The following is an 18,436-nucleotide window of genomic DNA, read 5'->3' on the forward strand; positions in this document are numbered from 1 at the left end:
ATAAGAAGAAATACGTTTTTGTCTTTGTCGTGAGTTTGTCAAGATCACACCTTACTTCATTAATTGTTGACACCTTAGTCCATTGCTCACGCCTTCTATTTCCATTATTCAGGCATTGTTTATTGTCCATTTCATTGTTTTCCCAATTTTGCATTATATTTTGGTTAAGAACATGAGTCTAAATTTTTTTACCTCACATTGATATACTTAAGTTTTATAACCCTAAAAATATTTGATGTTAAATTTCTTTTCTGTATTAATGCATGTCATAAAAATGTCAAAATAGTGGACCTATAATTCTTTTCCAAAAATAGTATGACATTAAAACCTTACAAGTAAGTGGTTGCATATTCTTTTAAATCTTTATCTTTTGCATAATAAAAATTGTGAAATACAAATTGTAAAATTAAATAAAATAAAATTATAATAAAAAATATATATAATTTTATTTTATTCAAAATATCATTTTTTGTATTTCTCTTTTTATTTCTTTTTTTTTATCATCTATCGAAATATAAGTAATGTTAAAATTTTTATTTATAAGCACTTTTTATAGAAATAGTTCTTTGAAAAAATGTAATGATTTATAAACACTTAAATGGTATAAAAGAAATAGGAAATAAATAAAAAACCTACCAAATTACAAGAGAATAAAATAAAATTTAAATACTTACATTTTTTATTTTTATTGTGTGTTCTTATAAGCAATAAACTATAAACTATTGATTATAATTTTGTTCAATTTATACTTTTTTATAGCATATATATATATATATATATATATATATATATATATATATATATATATATATATATATAATATGTCTATAGTAATTCTTAATAAATTATTCCTAACAAATTAATTCTTATAAAATTTATATACTAAAATGGTTAGTTAATACAATTAAAATAATGCAAGATAAAAATAAAATAAAAAATTAAATAATAAAGAAATAAAAAAATAAAATTATAAAAAGATATTAGAGATAGAAACATTAATAGAGAAAATAAGTTAATTTAAGTGTTTTTTTATAATAGAATTCATTATTGATTATCTAAATATTATTATTTAATTAATTAATATTTTAAATTTTCAAATTAGTTATTGTAAATTTTCAATTAATTTTTTAATTATGTTAACCAAATTACATTTTCAATAATGATTTATTTTTTAAAACCTGATTAACAATCAAACTATGTATTTGAATAGAATAAGCTCTCGGTACCGGTATTTAAGCAGTCAAAATCTTCCTATAGATGCAAAGCAATATCAAATCCAAGATTATATAATAAAATAACAGCTAAAAAATTCGAATAGCTTATTTAGCAACAATATTTGAAGATAATGTCAAACATACATATTTATTAAGCACATGAAATTTGATTAGAGGAGGCCTTCAATAGTGCTTCATAAGAAATCCTTTTTCTTCTTTCTTCTAGGTTCTCCTTCATTCTGTTGTTCGCCTGGAATTTTAGTTTAGCATGAAACTCAACATACCAAAGTCAATTTAACCAAGAGTCATAATATAACATATCAATAACAACCTAAGGTACAAATGAAATAGTGGTCTTTATTCAGAGCCTTGAGGGATATCAATTTTAAGTTCCCACAACCCCAAATATTTTTTATATACTTTTTGGTACAACAGAGAAATTGATTATATCCTAATTCCAACCCACCCCAATTCACCATTAAATAATTTCTAGACTGAATCAAGCATAAATTCCACAAAATTCCAAGCATCTTGCACACTATTAAATATGTGATATTTAGGTATAAGATACATAGAAATTCAAGATCCTGTATGTTTTAACCATAAAGGGTCTTGAATTTCCATACATGGTATACACGAATATTTCACATTCCAGTGTTGAAGATGCTTCGAATTTTTGGTTCCTTAAGCGAGTGACGAGGTAAAATTATAAATAATGCTTAATCTTCAAGACCGATAATTTTACCCACTTAACGTGGCTTAAAAGGGGTTTATCTGAAACTGGTATGAGCTTTGTAATCCAAGCAATTGGCCATGACACAGCTGCAATTCCAATACAAATTACCCATTGCTCCCATGTTAATCTCTCTGTATCAGCAAACTTCCTTAAAAGTTCCACCATCACAACTTGAAGAACAAGGGTAATCCCCACAATTCCAAGAAACAAATGGTTTCTGTGGAGGCCTCGGAATACATTTAGTTTCTCCATACTTCTAGAGTTGAACTCGTTGAATACTTGGCAGAGAACAAAAGTATTAAAAATTAGAGTATCCTTTACCTCCTCTGTAACATTGAAGATTGACTTTCCGTTGAATTGTAAAACCAAGAGAACAGAAATCTGATATAAAGCTTGAGCTAAAAGGTTTCTCCACATAATACTAGTAATAAGAGGCTCAGTCCTACCCACTGGCCTTTTCTCCATTAACTCCTTTGTAGGTCTTTCTGTTGCCAGTGCCAATGCTCCTAGCGTATCCATAATCAGATTTACCCATAAAAGTTGAACTGTTGTCAGGGGAACATCTCCCGAAGAAACTGCTGCAATAAAATTGATCACTAGAGCTGCAACATTCACTGTTAGTTGAAACTGGATGAATTTTTGGATGTTGTTGTAAACACATCTTCCCCACCTTAAAACAGTGGCAACAGAACTGAAGTTGTCATCTAAGATGACAATGTCAGAACTCTCCTTGGCAACTTCAGTTCCTTGGATCCCCATAGAAAGTCCAATGTCAGCTTCTTTCAAAGCAGGTGCATCATTTGTGCCATCTCCTGTGACTGCAACAACATGACCTTTCTTTTTCAAGCACTGCACCATCAAATGTTTGTCCAAAGGGGATGATCTTGCCATCACGCGGATCTTCTCTACTCTCTCCATTCTCTCTTCTTCAGAATAATTCCTGAATTCCACACCCTCCACCACTTCTCCCGCACTCACATGGCCATCAAAGTCTAATATTCCGCATTCTGTTGCTATTGCTCTTGCAGTGAATATGTTATCACCTGTGATCATCTTGATACTAACTCCTGCATGTTTACAGGTTTCCACAGCCTTCTTGACATCGGGTCGGCATGGATCCTTGAGGCCAACAATACCTAGCAAGGTCAAGCCATCTTTTCTAAGGATTTGGTGTGCTTTCTCCTTATCGTTATAATCAATATCTTCTGAAATCTGCATGTAAGCAAAAGCAATACATCTAAGGCTGCTAGCAGCCATGCCTTCAATTATGTTTTCAAGTTTACTCCGTTCTTCATCAAGGGACTTCTCTATGCCGTTATTGTCAATATAATTTGAACACATTGCAAGTATAATCTCTGCAGCACCTTTCCAGTGAACGTGAACTGTGTTGTTAGTCTCCTTCCTTATTGCGACGCCACTTCGTTTCTTTTCAGAGTTAAACGTTTCAACATGGAGAACTTCGTGTGTGCGCTTCAGTTCATCCATGTCCATGCCTAAATCTGACACGGCCCACAAGAGTATAGCTTTCTCTGTTGGGCTGCCAGAAATTTCAGGTTCAGATATTGATGAAGATTTATAGATACTTCCAGTTGTGTTGAGGCCAACTCCTTGTTGGAATAATTCAAGAACTTTAGGGGCCATTGCATTGGAAAATTTGTCCGCGACATTTTGCAGTCCAAGCCAAAACTTGGTGACTCTCATTTGATTCAAGGTTAAGGTACCAGTTTTATCCGTGCAAATAACTGTAGCCGATCCCATGGTTTCGCAAGCAGAAAGTTTCCTCACCATTGCATGGTCTGCCATCATTCTTTTCATGGAGTAAGCAAGAGTGAGAGTGACGGCCAGTGGAAGACCCTCTGGGATTGCCACCACCACAATCGTCACTGCAGCAGCGACAATCCTCACAACCGCATTGAAAATGTCGTTTACATCAGTTTTACTCCCCTGGAACTCTGTGTTCCCTTTTTTATCTTGTGTGTTTCCAGTGAAATAACGAGTTAACAAGACTACAAGAACAAGAAAAGCGACTGTGAGGCCTACCTTTCCAATAGAAGAGGTTAACTTGTCAAGGCGAGCCTGTAATGGTGTCCTTTCGTTGGTGTCTCGCGATATCGAGCTCATCATTTCACCCCATGCTGTGTTGGTTCCCACAGATGTCACTAGCATCTGAGCATATCCATCGACCACTTTTGCACCAGACAACAAAAACGGGCTTCTTGAAGACTCAATTTCTACATGATCGCTCTCACCTGTCATACTGGATTCATCCACTAGCAAAGAATGGCCACTCAAGAACAATCCATCAGCTGGAATCTGATCACCAATCTTAAGGGATGCAATATCTCCCACTACAACATCAAAGATGGATATCTGTTGTGGCCTTCCATTTCTCACTACTTCTACTTTGATGTCGTTGCTTATCTTTGACAATTTGTCAAACTGTCTCTCTTGTCTGATGTTGCTGAGTGCGGTAACAACCACCACCAGAAACACTGCTACAAATATACTCCCTCCTTCATACCAGCCTTCCCCCGGGCCATGTTCTTTTATGCCAAAACCAAGGGAAAGACCGGCGCAAACAAGAAGAATCAGAATAGTAGTGTCATTGAAAGCTTCCACTACAAAACTCAGGAAAAACTTAGGCGGTGGCCTCTGGTAAGTGTTGGAACCGAATACTTGAATACGTTTGGCAACATCATCATGGCTGCCAGTGATTCCCTTTGCTGGAATGGTTCCAAGAATGTTTGCAACACCTTCAACTCCTCCAAACTCCGTAAAGGCTGACAAGTTTTTGTCCTTGACCATACTGGTAATCCTGACCTTGTCAACATCAGGAACCAAAGGATAATGATTGGTCCCATGTTGCGGAATCAAGGACTCAATGATATCAAGAGTACTGCTGCAATTTGAAGATTGGGTTTGGAAGAGGTTAGAGTAATGACTGGTTTTGGTATTTCTCTTAGATATGACTTCTTTAGCCAAGGCAAGCATGACTCGCCTAGAATAAATTGCTGTGTAAGCAAAACGCCATCTCTTTTTGGCTATGTTGATGGTGTAATTAACAGTGGAGGTTATGTCAACGAGGAATGAGGTGCCATCATATTTAAGACTTTGGTTGCTCATGGTGGATTTTGAGAGAACAGCAGAAGTTCAATAATTACTTAATCCAAAAAGATACTAGGAAAGAACTTCATTCTGAAAACTCAATGCTGCTTATCTCCTATATATAAGACATAATATGCTAAAATTTCGTGCCAGAGGGTACATAGAGGCAACTTCCGAGTAGCTTCCTCCTAGAGGCAAAGTTGTAAAACAAACAACTGTCTTTTTATTTTATAGTCCAATTTAGTCAAACTTTTCAAGGACACGCTCCGTGAATACAACATGCTTGCCGAATAAGTGAAAGTGATATCTGAGAATACAGTAATTACTTTGCTAAGAAATACCAATTCACATTTGAAGACCACTCTTATTGCTTTCACGGGTGAGCTAACCAAACCAATTTATATTTCATTTCATAAGCTTGAAAATATGCAAAACTTGAACCATCTAATTAATTTAATGTAAACGTGTCTAGTTTTGTATAACAGAAAACAGAATACGAAACAGTACAATAAAAAAATTTATGTTATTTTAAAAATCATATGACTCTTATTATTAGTTAAGCGTGTGAAACTGTTGCATATGCATTAAACTCAACGGAACTAAAAATTTACAATAAAAACTGCTCCGCTGGCGGGTGTAAAAGACTTTTGTTATAATAATTTTATACATTTTCTTGAAGCCGAAATAGAGACGAGTAGTGGGTAACCATAATCTCTATTGCTATTCAATTCAGATCCCAGAATAGTGGGAACACTTACTACAGTTGTTGTATAAATCATTTAAACATATTAAATATATAGCCAGATAGTAACATCATTTATAGTTGTCTTATTTTTCAAGAAAACCTGTTAAAAAAAACTCTTAAATAGTTGAAGGATCCAGAAATACAGTGGTTTCATAAAAAAGGATGAAGTAGAAGAGAAATAGAAAAATATGCAGTTATTTGAGTGGAGGTAGAACAAGCTTCGCGTGGAAGTTAATGGCCTAATTAAAGCTACCAACCAACTTGAAGAAACTAAAAGAAATTGAATTAAAAACGTACCGTGCAACAAGTGCTTGTTGACTGGGTCTGAGAGAATGTGATGTACGATGATATAATTGTCTTTTTCGTAAAGCCTATGTTTCTAAAAAACTCCGGGTAAAACCATGCCGTCCTGGGCGGGCATGGATTTTGCGTGGAATATGCGTGCCCACAACTACAAAATTGCAGACTAATTTTTGGCATTATATTCTTCTTCCTTACAAAATGTTTCTATTCTGTTTTTCCGTTTGCTACAAGGCTATGGCGTACTATTTTATAGTCAAATATCTATGATTATTCAGTCTTGGAAATGTAAACTAGATAGCATAGCACACTTAAAAATGATGAATAAGTTCATAACAATCAAACAATTAAGATTTACAAACATCCACTCACAACACAATCCAGTTAATTAAGATTCCAAGTTTATTGAAGAGAGCAGAGATTCAAACAAATAAAAGTACCTATGAAAAAAGAAATTAATAACTGAACTTTAAATCTAATTTAGTTTTACAAAATTAATTTATAAAATAAAATTTACATTCAAATACATATATATTCTCTAGATTAATTTTATTTTTAATCAATATAAAACTTTTAATATATTTTTCTTACACTATGTGAGATTAAATATTAAAAAATATCCAATAACAATCCGATAAAAAATAAATAATATATCCAATAAATATAAATTTCACCAGACTAAATATTAAAATATTAATGAATAATTCAATAATAATTTAACAACAAAATGAATAATATGTCTCATAATTATTAATCTCACTGGGATAAATTTTATTTATGATATTAAGAACTAAACTTCAAGTAAACTTTTATATATTATTTGACAATAAAGGAAGAAGTGTTGAATTGGTGAGTACATGGAGAATGAAGATCATCAAAATATGCGGCTGGTTTCACACTCCCAATGGACCAAATGCAAATTCAAAATGCTATTACTTCCTAACTGGTGTGTGAAACCCAGGTGCTGGGCGGCGGCTTGTCGGAAATTTAATTTTGACAACTACGACTTCAGTGTTTTCTTTTTTTAAATAACCGTGTCAAATTATTTTTAACTATAAATCATCAACGTTACACTTTTTAAAATTTTCATCATTTCATAAACCATATATATGTTAGACATAGAATCAAGTTTAACTTCACCAAACTAATTTATTCAATTATAAGTATTTAATTAAATTATTTCGAAAATTGGTTGATAAAAAGAAAATAACATGGATAGACATTTATACATTATTTTATACAACAAGTTTATTTATTTATTATGGATAAATCTATTTACAATGGACAATTATAATTTTAATTTTTTACTAAATTTATCAATCTAATTATTTTAATCAAAAACCAGCTATTTCAATTACATCTTTATTTCTTCGTAAAATGCATTCTCCTATCAAATGTATTTATGCTCCGTTGTTTTCGGATTTATGCTACGTCTGAGTCTTTCACTATTAATTAGATTATTTCAAAGTGAAATTTCACGCTTTAAGACAAAAAAAAAACTAAAGATATCATATCTTGACAAATGTTGTTAAATGTGAACAAATACAATACTAGTACATAAATTAGCATCTGATAAGTGATATATCAATAGAAAAGAAAAAATCTATGAAACTGACTAAAAATATTTATGATTGAGGAAGCATTGTAAAGTGAGTAGTTTTGTGGGAATGAAGTGAATTGACTCATTACTAGTGGATGAATCCAAAGTCTAGTTATGTCAGTTTATGTGATAAGTCTGCACGTTGCGTGAACCCAATTACCTACCTCATTTGAGGTTTAATAATAAAAAAATATTTTTTAACAATTTTTTTACAATAACTTATATAATAATTTATGATTCGTTCCTTTCAAAAATACAAATTAATAAAATAGTAATACATAATCTATTATCAAAAAATATTAAAATATCGTGATCTAATAATAAGCATATCAGCAGCAGACTCTGCAATTCATCTACCTTACCCACAAATCTATCTATTTTATAGACTTGCTTAATATTCTGAAATAAAAAATAAAAAAAAACTGCAATTGCCCGTTTCAGCCACGACACTGCTGTACTATGCAGTATAATACAGTAATACATATCTGTTAAATTGTTCGATTTTCATCTTTATATTAACTTCAGATCCGACGCTTCAGAATATTGGTTTTAAATTTGAATTACTAAAACTTTATATTAAATAATGACATACATATATCAAATATCATATCACTTTATAATTTTGTACCAAAGCATGAATAAAATTAAATGGCCTAATTATTCAGATAATTCTTTTGCATTACACAAGCAAAAATATTAATCATCACGATTTAAATTAGTATTCTTTTTTCCGCAATTAATGATTCAATTTAAATATTTTTTATTTTAAATGTATCTAAGCAATGCTTAAGCATACGGATATTTGTAATTTAAAATAAGAATAAATATTATTAATTAAAATTTGTTATTTACAAAGTTTACGTGTGCTTCACTCTAAAATCACTTGAATTAAATGAAAGGATTGAAATCAAGTTATTAAAAATTAGGACTTTCAACAATATTTCAACTTTTGGTTAAAAACAAGTTGGAACCAAACATATACAATTCAATTAAATTTGATTATAAAAAAATCCAAATAAAAATTATATACAATTCGATTTAATTTGAATATAAAAACATAACCAACTTTTCACGTTTGGTTTGTATCAATTTGCCATTTTATTTATTATAATTTATTCTTACATGTATTTATCTTTATCTATTTTTACACAATAATCTAATATTCTACCACTATAACTATTATTAGATATTTGTTCTCTAATATGGGTATATTATTAGACAATTTATTTATAGATATTGGTAACTTTCTTTCCTTTTTTTTTATCAATAGAGGAATTAAAATAAAGGGGTTCTATGTTTTTACAACAAAAGATAAACAAAGATATGTTATTTGTATAGATTGTGACATAAATATGAAATAATCTCCAGAATCTATCTCTCAAAAGTTTCACAAACCTTTTACGTACGCATGGATAGTATTGCGTAAAATCCAAAACATAAATGAGTCTCTTTTATATTGTTCCATAAATTTCTTATCGTGTCAAGCACAACCACATTAGACACATTAGATTGTTTTCATCTCACACGTCCCTTATAAATGAGTGAAAGAATAATATTAAAATAATTAATTTCAGTTCACGTTAGGTCAGTTTTGAAGTGTCAAAGAGTACATTTTGGTTCTGGAAAAAGAAAATCCAAAAAATTTCAATTTCAATTGATATTCCATTAATTTTTTTGAACCAAACATAAATAAACCAAAATAAAGAAATTCAAAAGCTTCCCAAATACTTTATTATTGGGATTAAAAATATATATTAATCTCATCTTGAATATAGAATTTTATAATTTCTAAGAAATTCAAATATATTAAATTTAAATAGTCTTTTTTCATATTATTTCATTTTTCTAATATTTTGTTGGATGAAGTAATTCAAATTCGTTAAAAAAAATACTTGTATAGAGCATTCAATTATCATCAAATGTAAAATATATATATATATATATATATATATATATATATATATATATATATATATATATATATATATATATATATATATATATACTATTTCAATCTTGCAATTATCAACAAAAGAAAAAGACTATTACATACCTCAATTGAAAAAATCTTGTGGTATCCATCCAAAGATACATTGATCAGCTTTGGAAACTTGAATCTACATCGACCAATAAATAATCTCAATAATGTTAATGAAAAAAAAATTAAAAAATCCTAATGAACAGTGATAGAAAAAATAATACAAATGTCATCAACTATAAATGCACGGTGATGTTAACAACAACAAAAAGGCATGTTTAACGTCACCTAGAAAAGCACGATTAATATAAAAAAGTTCCTTGATCATAACGATAACAAAAATCACAATTTACTTTTAATTTTAAAATAAATCATTGTTGAGACAAGTAAAAGAAAAAGAAAAAGAATTGAGTCAATAACATTAAGATATCTCGTTCCAAGTTGAGCTAAAAAAATATGAATGGAATAAACATGGATTGGAAAGAAGATAGAGTATGAATTTTCTTTTTAAATTATTACTTTTAAGTTAAATTTACAATTGTTCATTAAATAAATTATTCATATAAATTTCTATAATGTTAATTTCTTTTGAAATTCTTTGGAAAAATGAACTATCCTCTGAAAATCTTCTCCTGAAAACACAGACTTTTAATAAATTGTATTTGTACTAGTTAGGTAATGCATTATTAACTAAAAGCAAAGAACATGTTGTCCTTCTTTCCAAAGGTGCCAAACTGCACAAAGATGGGAAGAAAAAGACTTGACTAATAACTCCAACACTTTAATGCATGCTTCAGAAAAAAAGAGTACTCTTACCCAAAGCAACGCATTATTTTTTAAACACTCTATGTTGCTAACTAAATTTTATTAAAGATATCAAGTATTTTAATGAGTTTTCTAATCTAATAATTTTGAATATATTTTAAGTAACTGTAGAGTTATTATTTAAAGAAGAATATTAAAGAGAGTACGGCTAAGAGATAGTAATTGGTGATGGTTGACAAATCGAAAATACCTAGTAACTTGGCCACCGAAAATGTGTGGACTTTTCCCCTCTATATTAAATCACCGACTGGAGGCGGAAACTACCAGGAAATTTCTTGGAAAATGATATTTAGAATTTTATCATACTGAAGTGAACAAATAGTGGAATCTGAAACGCAATCAACAAACAAATTCTTCCCTATACAACTTCCTAGCATCTTCCAACGTCATTCTTAATCAACTATTATATACTTTCTAAAAGCTATTAGTCAAATCATCCCCATCATAGGGTTGCTTTTATGCCAAGCAACTTCTTCCATTGGCAACTATTTCCAACAATGGAAAGGGCGGCCAATAAGTCCAAATTCAGACATTCAATCTGATAAACCATCACAATTAATATTGATGATTAAAACTTAATAAAAAAAACTAATTATTTATCATCTTGAAACGACTAATGTATATCATGTTATGAATAATATTCAGGCAATACTCACCACGATTATTGATAAAAATAATTAATATTCTTTATCCTATACAAAAAGAATATAGATTGAGTAAATAAATATACATTTTATTAAAACAGAATATTTATTTTTTCTCGACATTATGTACAAACTACAAATCAATGTCACATTAAGGCTTTGCAACAGTGTCGTTAATTATTTAGAAAATTTGGGTGAGACAAAATTTATTTTTCTTCGACATTATTTACAAAATTACAACCATTTCATCCCTAGTCAAGACAAAAAAAACTGCCTTATGAATTTTGCACTCCCTTATATAATAACCTAGGTGAGATCTCCAACAATAATAATAGATAATAGAAATGCTGTACGTAAAGATGGTGGTGACAACAAATATAGTGAATTCATGATTGTTATAACGTGGGTAGTGATGAGAGTGTTAGTGTTGAGCGCAAGAACAACGGTGACAAATGTGGTGATAGTATTTCTAATGGAGGCGAGTGGTATAAAAATAGAAAGAAAATGAATTCTTTCATCCAATTGCCTTCTAACCTAACTCTCATCGATATAAGAAATATATTGACTTCTAACCCAACTCTATTCGGGATAAGAAATATACTACTCTAACAACATTGAATAAACATTGAGATAGAGAAATCATATTGTATTGGTGCACCAAACGAATGATTATAGCTAGAATTCATCCTATTATATTCCGACCAAAGATACTTAATGTTTTTTATTTGCACTTTATTACCTTGACCGTAGGACCAATTCCTCGTACCAAAAAGCTTTTATATGAATGACCGTTAAATAATATTAGAAATAAAAAAATGCAATACCTGATGGATGGCATGTTAGCCAACACTGCTTTGATCCATTGATGTATTGTTTGCGCATAAAAAAGCAGACTGTTGTTGGTTGTTTCAACAAATTCACGCAGAAATGCAACTGGGGAAAGATGAGGGGTTGAAGGAGAATTGCCCCTCGTAAGTGTGATGAAGAGAATGGAATGCTAAGTGGCATGTTTGTGTTTTACGGCTTTTCCCGTCCTTTAGACAGAATCATGATATTTATTGAAGGTTTACGACTTTTAAAGAAAATTTTAATTGCACTCGAATGAAGTTGCTCCGCTGGTTTAAAAAAAAAATAGATCAGTGTTTTAAAACGACTTTGTACGACAGCGACCACAAGACAACACTAGTTGGTTCAACCTACGACATCAGCATAGTGAAACATGTTGGTTCAGAGAAAGGAAATTCGATGGGATGTTTGGCCTCCGGTGAGAGACTGGTTTCGACACCGAAAGATGGCCACTTGGTGGAGGTGAAGATGTTTTCAAACGGCAACCCTTCTCTACGATGTATTCAACAATTCATGACCTAAATTCCCTTCTTTATTTATTGAATTTTGTTTTCACATTTTATTTTTTTATTATTCTCTATTAGAGTTGCGTTAGACTGTGGCATTTTTGTTGGAAGATGGAGTGCATGTGAATTCTAGAAATTTATCTAGGCAACATTCTCTTAATTTTGTGAGTATTGGTTTCGATTTGCAAACAAATAAATGCATTATTTGAATACATATTGGAGACATGGTTACGTTCTGGGCTGAATTTTTCAATACTGTACCATTCCATATTTCTCAACTATACAACAACGGACATTTTCATAACTAATTATATTACACAACTAATTTTAATTTTTTTCGTATCCCATCATTTACACCTACAATTTTTTTATTAATTTCTTTTACTCTTTTTCTCTCAAAACCCAAACAAACTCATTATACTTTCTTGAGGACTTCTCCCGACACCTCCAAGCCTTCTCCCTACACTTCCAAGTTAACATTTGTGCCCTTCAGTAAATATATATATATATATATATATATATATATATATATATATATATATATAATATAAATTTAGGTAATTAATAATTATTGTTTACGGAATCATATTTACTGCGAACTATATTGCCATGCATCTCCAAGTCGTCACTCTTCACACTTAATCATTATTCTTCCTTCGCTCTCATATATGTGTGGCGGTGCTTGTTGTGGGCTCTTGCTTTCATTATGAAAACAAAACCTATTTGTTCACTTTCATCTTCTTCATTTCATCTCATCTTCCAAGTATAAGCTTTTTACATGAAATTTTATATTTGTTTCTTTTGATACATTTATTTTTATTATGCTTTGGATGCACTGGATTTCAAAATTCAGTTAAAAAAACTCACTGGATTTCAAAAATCTAGTTTAGAAAATTACCGGATTTCAATATCTGGTTTGAATGTACACGGAAAAGGCTTGGAGATAAAGGAGAAGCCCCTATTTTCTTTCTCTTTCGTTTTTTCCTTTTCCGCTCTTCCCTCTGTTTCAAAGATAGCACAAAAAAACAGAGTATAAAGGTAGCAAGGTGTACTGAGTTATACCTTTACCTTACGTTATTATATCAATAGTATTATTAGACCGCCCAGGGACAAGAACCAAAGCATTGTCATACACATGTGGCGGATGCCCAATAGAAGTCATAGCAGATAAAAATAACAATATATATCTAAAATAATTGAAAAAAAGAAAGAGAAAATATATTAAAAAAAACAAAAATCATAGACTGAAATCCAAGATATCTCAACTCAAAATAATTTGATTTTTTGTGCTTGACATTGTCCTATGAGTGAAAAGAATGAGGTACAACGTTGTAGGTGGTTTAATAAAAGAACATAAAATAACATGGTTCTGAAACTCTGTATCGAACGTTCAGAAAAACAGAACTAAATTCTGAAATTTTGAAAAAATAGAGCAATAAGAAGAACAATAATAGCCTCACTGACAATAAGAAGAGAAAAAAGAGATGAGGCACATCCGTAGAAACGAAGGGTAAGCAGAGCAAAAGAAAGAAAGGGAAGGAAGAAGGGGAGAAAACAAAAAGAAAACCTATTATGAGGCACCGGATTTGTTCATTGGAAAGCGGGGAGGTGTAATTTCACCATCGCAGATATGGCAACAGTACCTTTAGGCAATTCTTATCTAATGCTAAAACTACAATCTTAAGGACCAATCCAAGAGGAAAATCCGAAAATAATTTGCTTAATGGCCTCTTTGGTTGCCTCAACAAACAACTGTGCATAATCTCAACAATCATTACATCAATAAGCAAAACTTGACAAAATCTTAATTTGATGCCTAGGAAAAAAAATATACAAAATATCAAGATATTTATGTTTGAAAGTTTTTGGGGTAAGAGTTACTTTCTATTGTTTGGATGCTTGAGTGGATAAAAGAGGGGAACTCTCGTATGTCCTCTAGTTTGATAGCTAAGATAAAGGGAAGGGATAAGTTACAATATGAAAATTCCAATATAGTCCGTACGTAATTTAATAAATCATTCTCAGACAATTTTTACAAGCAAATCTATCTTATTCTACCGAAAATGTGAATAAAACATTCTCACATATGAATTCCCTAATATGATAAAACATTTCACAAACCAAAGGCTCCATAATGTCAAGGATATTGGAAAATAACAATTTGAAATGCCCCATTTTTAAATTGCAACAAGAGAGTTGAGATGCGCTTATGGAGAACAGTCGAGAGAAATAGGTCCCAAAGCCCCTAAGCATATCCAAATTTCCAACATTCACGTTTGGCAAGTGCAATTGCTAAACCTTTAAACTTTATTCTTGCCTTCTACAGTAGTGTGCAAAGACAGGAAAAAGAAATTTGGCCCATAAACTCCAGGTTAAAAGAAGACTTCGAGACATCTATCACCAGCTGAAAAGTACCCAAGTAATTGGGGAACTCACTCAAAACCTAACTACTGAGAGGGAGAACCAAACACTTAAATACATCAAGCATCTCATATTTAATGTGGGTACCCGAGTTCCTATCATAGCACCATTCTAAGAGTTAAACACCTTCACTCTACAACACTTTATTCTTGCCTTCTACAGTAGCATGCCAAACAGGCAAAAGAAGTTTGGCCCATAAAATCCAAGGTAAAAGAAGACATCAAGACTTCTATCCAAGTGAACCCATCACGTAAAAAGCTAGCTATTAAGGAGTGAGAACCAAACACCTAAATACTCGTTTGAGCATTTCACATTACTCAATGTAGGACTTGGGCATCCTATAATGCAAAGTTTCTATCCTAGCACCGTCATAAGAGTCAACCTCTACAGGTTTCACTCTACAACACTTCACTCAACTCCCTCGTTGGTTAGAACCCTTCATGGGTAGCCATTTCTAAGACATCAACAATCAGCACTGACACCAAATGACAAGTACCCAAGCATTAGGGGAACCCACCCTCAAAAGCTAAATATTAAGGGGAAGAATCAAACACTTAGATACTCCACCATGCCCAAGTTCTTATCACTAGCTCCCTTCCCATAACAGGAAGCATCATTGGTTTACATCCAAGAATATACCAATGACTTCTAACCCAAACCCATTTCTCCCCTGTTACTTGAGCTATTCTTTATTGGCTAAAAGGAAACACAATTTGTTTAACTTCTGAATTAAAATTACCATACAGATGCACGGAGAATGGAAAACCACAGTAAGTACTGGTGCGTCAATAATTAAGAAATCTGAAATGTAATGTATCACACTTCTCATAATGTCTGAACTCTCAACCAATGACACTAGTAAAGCTAATAAAGAAAGAACATGTACTAAACTTACAAAGAAACTTGATCCCAAACTCAATCAAACATGATCTAAATATGAAGACTCGATTATAACCTTTAATCCGCCTGGTCTGTTTAGTAGACCTCAAATTGAATAAATTGTAAATATTACCTTTATAACCCTTGAACACTAGCAACCAACCAGCCATGCAATAGAAGGCAAATAAATACATATTAGAAAAGTAAGTAGCACATGGAAGTCTCTGGCTTCTGTAGAACAAGGGAAAAAAGTACGCCAAACAAAAAAAAGCAACAACATATAATACTTAATGGATATAATTTTCAGATTCAATTCAATTAGACTCCAGCACAACCCCTCAAATCATTTTACCTTATGATACGTTCATATACATCGGACTGCAGTAACTGCAGTTATTTTTTATGTTATCATGCCATGCAACTACACAAGTCTGAACCCTTTCTAACCTACTAATAAAAATGTTGTAACTTACTAATAAAAATGACAATCAGAACATAATTCAAAAGTTAGAGTCAAGTAAAACCTGGATACTTGATTCGTTAAGCTCTATGAGATGACATTTTTTATAACCTCTGCACCAACAAAGAAGGAATAAGTTACTGTTATGCCACCGGCTTTTCAAAATTATTCTTCGAGACAACAGATATTTAAAGTTATGCACAATCAACGTTATGTTATTATATATTTATTGTGTGCAGCATCAAAACACTCCAGTCTCCACCAACACAGCTGAAATTTTCAAGCAGGCATAACATACCAATGCTAAAAAATGGTGGATAGCATCGTCTGTTAATACAGTTTCTATACACCAGTCATATCTTTATGCACATTCTGAAAACCATCCACTTCAATTATCTAAATTTTCTTATTTTTAAAAAATGCATATAGGCAGAACGTTCCTCCTTTCCCTAGTACAAACAATGATGGTCCATACAAAATTTTCACATCAAAGTATAAGATTCAACAAAGAACACCCAAGTATGGAGACCCTAGATTCTTATGTTTCCAATTTTCCTTGAGACTGACAGCCTAAACGTATGAATACAAAATTCCATCGTATCTCGTATACTAGACCAAACATAGCTATGCACAACACGTCCACCCAGTTCAAAGGAGAGATTTCTTGAAGGATTAAACTTAGATGTAGTTCAGGTTTTCTTCGTAGTGTTCTCTAATCAAGTGAAATTTCACCTCTGTAATCCATTTATTAAAGGTTTGTATTAAAGCCAACATAAACTAGCCATGAAATACGCATGAAATATTCCAATTCTAATTGGAGTATAACACTAAAAGAAACCAGGGAACTATAAATAAAATTCGTCCTCTACTGCCCTCTTTAACCAATAAACTTTGCATAGGAACTACTTTAGTCTACCTGACAGACCAACTGTCTAGTCCAGAACCCAGAAGTATAAACACAAGTATTTGGGTTTCAAAACTCTACCTCCGGTATCAGAGGACAAAATTAGTTTTCGGTGCCTTGTTCTCGTTCACCCAAAATGCATTGCACATAATCATCAAATCCCAGCAACTCGCTAGCCTTGCAATTCGTTATTCCCAAATCACCACTAATCAGACCCATTTGATTCATCAACCACGTGCTCCTCCCACTCACAGGCATCGATCCCCAACCAATCAACTTGCCAACACCCTTGGGACTCAAAACCCCTTTCGCAACCCTAATCCTCGCATCCCTAAAGGGAACCAAACACTTCTCCCTGGCGAAGCCAGCACATTTCTCCTTAGCCACGGCGAAACAATCCGCCATCTCCCGCACTTCGCACTCCTCCCGTTCCTTCAGATCGTGAAGTGTGAGGCCCGCCAGAGCCTTCCACCACGTAGGCTTACAGTTCCTGGAAGCGCTCACGGCGCATCCGATCCTCGCCCCCTCCTCGCACTGCTCAACAATTTTGCGCTCACAGGCAACGAACGAAGACGCCCACGCGCGCGAATCCCTAAAGGCGAGCACGTACGGTCCAGCCGACGGCTCGACGGAGGGACCCGCCAGTAATGGTCCCCGAAGTAAAGGAACGGGGCGGTCGAATTCGATAACGGTTGAAGAAGGTGAGTAGTCGACGGCATTGTCGGGGGGCGATGCATCCATTATTGCTAGTTAGGGTTTTAGAGGCTTAGGATTAATCGCTTGAAAAACTCGAAAATCAAATGAGTGCTTAGCAGAGAAGCGGAATTGAGAAGTGAAAGTAAATCCAGACGAAAATTCAAAGGTCGATTAGAAAGTTCTCTGAGCAAATTCTCGACGGAGAAAAGGCCGCAACACAGTGCCTTCCGCCGCCACGCCGCTGCCCTCGATAGCCGATCTTACATCTCAAAATTTTCGTAATCATAGTCGCGTACAAGGGTATAAAATAACGGCATCTTGCCAAGAGTAAACAATGACATATTATGTTTCTAATTTATAAGATATACACTTTAAACCATAATAAAACAAAATTAAAGTCAACCAAACACAATCTTCAAAATAACACAAAATTAACTAAAAGTGAAAATCAAAACACACTTAAAAATTGGATATTTGGCCGCGTATTTTTCTTACACGTCACAAAACTTCATACATTCTAGAATTTGACATTTCTAAATATAACCTTCTATCACGTCCCACTACATTTGGAAAACAT

General features: G+C 32.5%; 2 protein-coding genes across 4 annotated transcripts; both read right to left on the reverse strand.

Annotated features, from left to right (window-relative positions):
- Nucleotides 1-1,270: 1,270 nt before the first annotated feature.
- Nucleotides 1,271-17,260, reverse strand: LOC108347972 (calcium-transporting ATPase 12, plasma membrane-type). 3 transcript variants are annotated; one of them, XM_052873079.1, is made up of 5 exons: nucleotides 17,245-17,260; nucleotides 16,324-16,372; nucleotides 9,754-9,817; nucleotides 6,098-6,251; nucleotides 1,271-5,362 (listed from the first exon to the last, which is right to left on the reverse strand). In XM_052873079.1, exon 5 carries the CDS (start codon nucleotides 5,071-5,073, stop codon nucleotides 1,921-1,923), a length of 3,153 nt encoding a protein of 1,050 aa, XP_052729039.1. In that variant the 5' UTR covers nucleotides 5,074-5,362; nucleotides 6,098-6,251; nucleotides 9,754-9,817; nucleotides 16,324-16,372; nucleotides 17,245-17,260; the 3' UTR covers nucleotides 1,271-1,920. The 3 variants fall into 3 exon arrangements, with proteins under 3 accessions (XP_052729039.1, XP_052729041.1, XP_052729040.1); XM_052873081.1 differs by lacking the exon at nucleotides 17,245-17,260 and having other exon boundaries at nucleotides 6,098-6,266; XM_052873080.1 differs by lacking the exons at nucleotides 16,324-16,372; nucleotides 17,245-17,260 and adding an exon at nucleotides 13,398-13,497.
- On the reverse strand, nucleotides 16,081-18,192 carry LOC128193311 (uncharacterized). The gene is made up of 2 exons (XM_017587443.2): nucleotides 17,245-18,192; nucleotides 16,081-16,372 (listed from the first exon to the last, which is right to left on the reverse strand). Exon 1 carries the CDS (start codon nucleotides 17,902-17,904, stop codon nucleotides 17,266-17,268), a length of 639 nt encoding a protein of 212 aa, XP_017442932.1. The 5' UTR covers nucleotides 17,905-18,192; the 3' UTR covers nucleotides 16,081-16,372; nucleotides 17,245-17,265.
- Nucleotides 18,193-18,436: the final 244 nt, after the last annotated feature.

Source organism: Vigna angularis, chromosome 2 (genome assembly GCF_016808095.1).
Source record: "Vigna angularis cultivar LongXiaoDou No.4 chromosome 2, ASM1680809v1, whole genome shotgun sequence".
NCBI classification, from domain to species: Eukaryota; Viridiplantae; Streptophyta; class Magnoliopsida; order Fabales; family Fabaceae; genus Vigna; species Vigna angularis.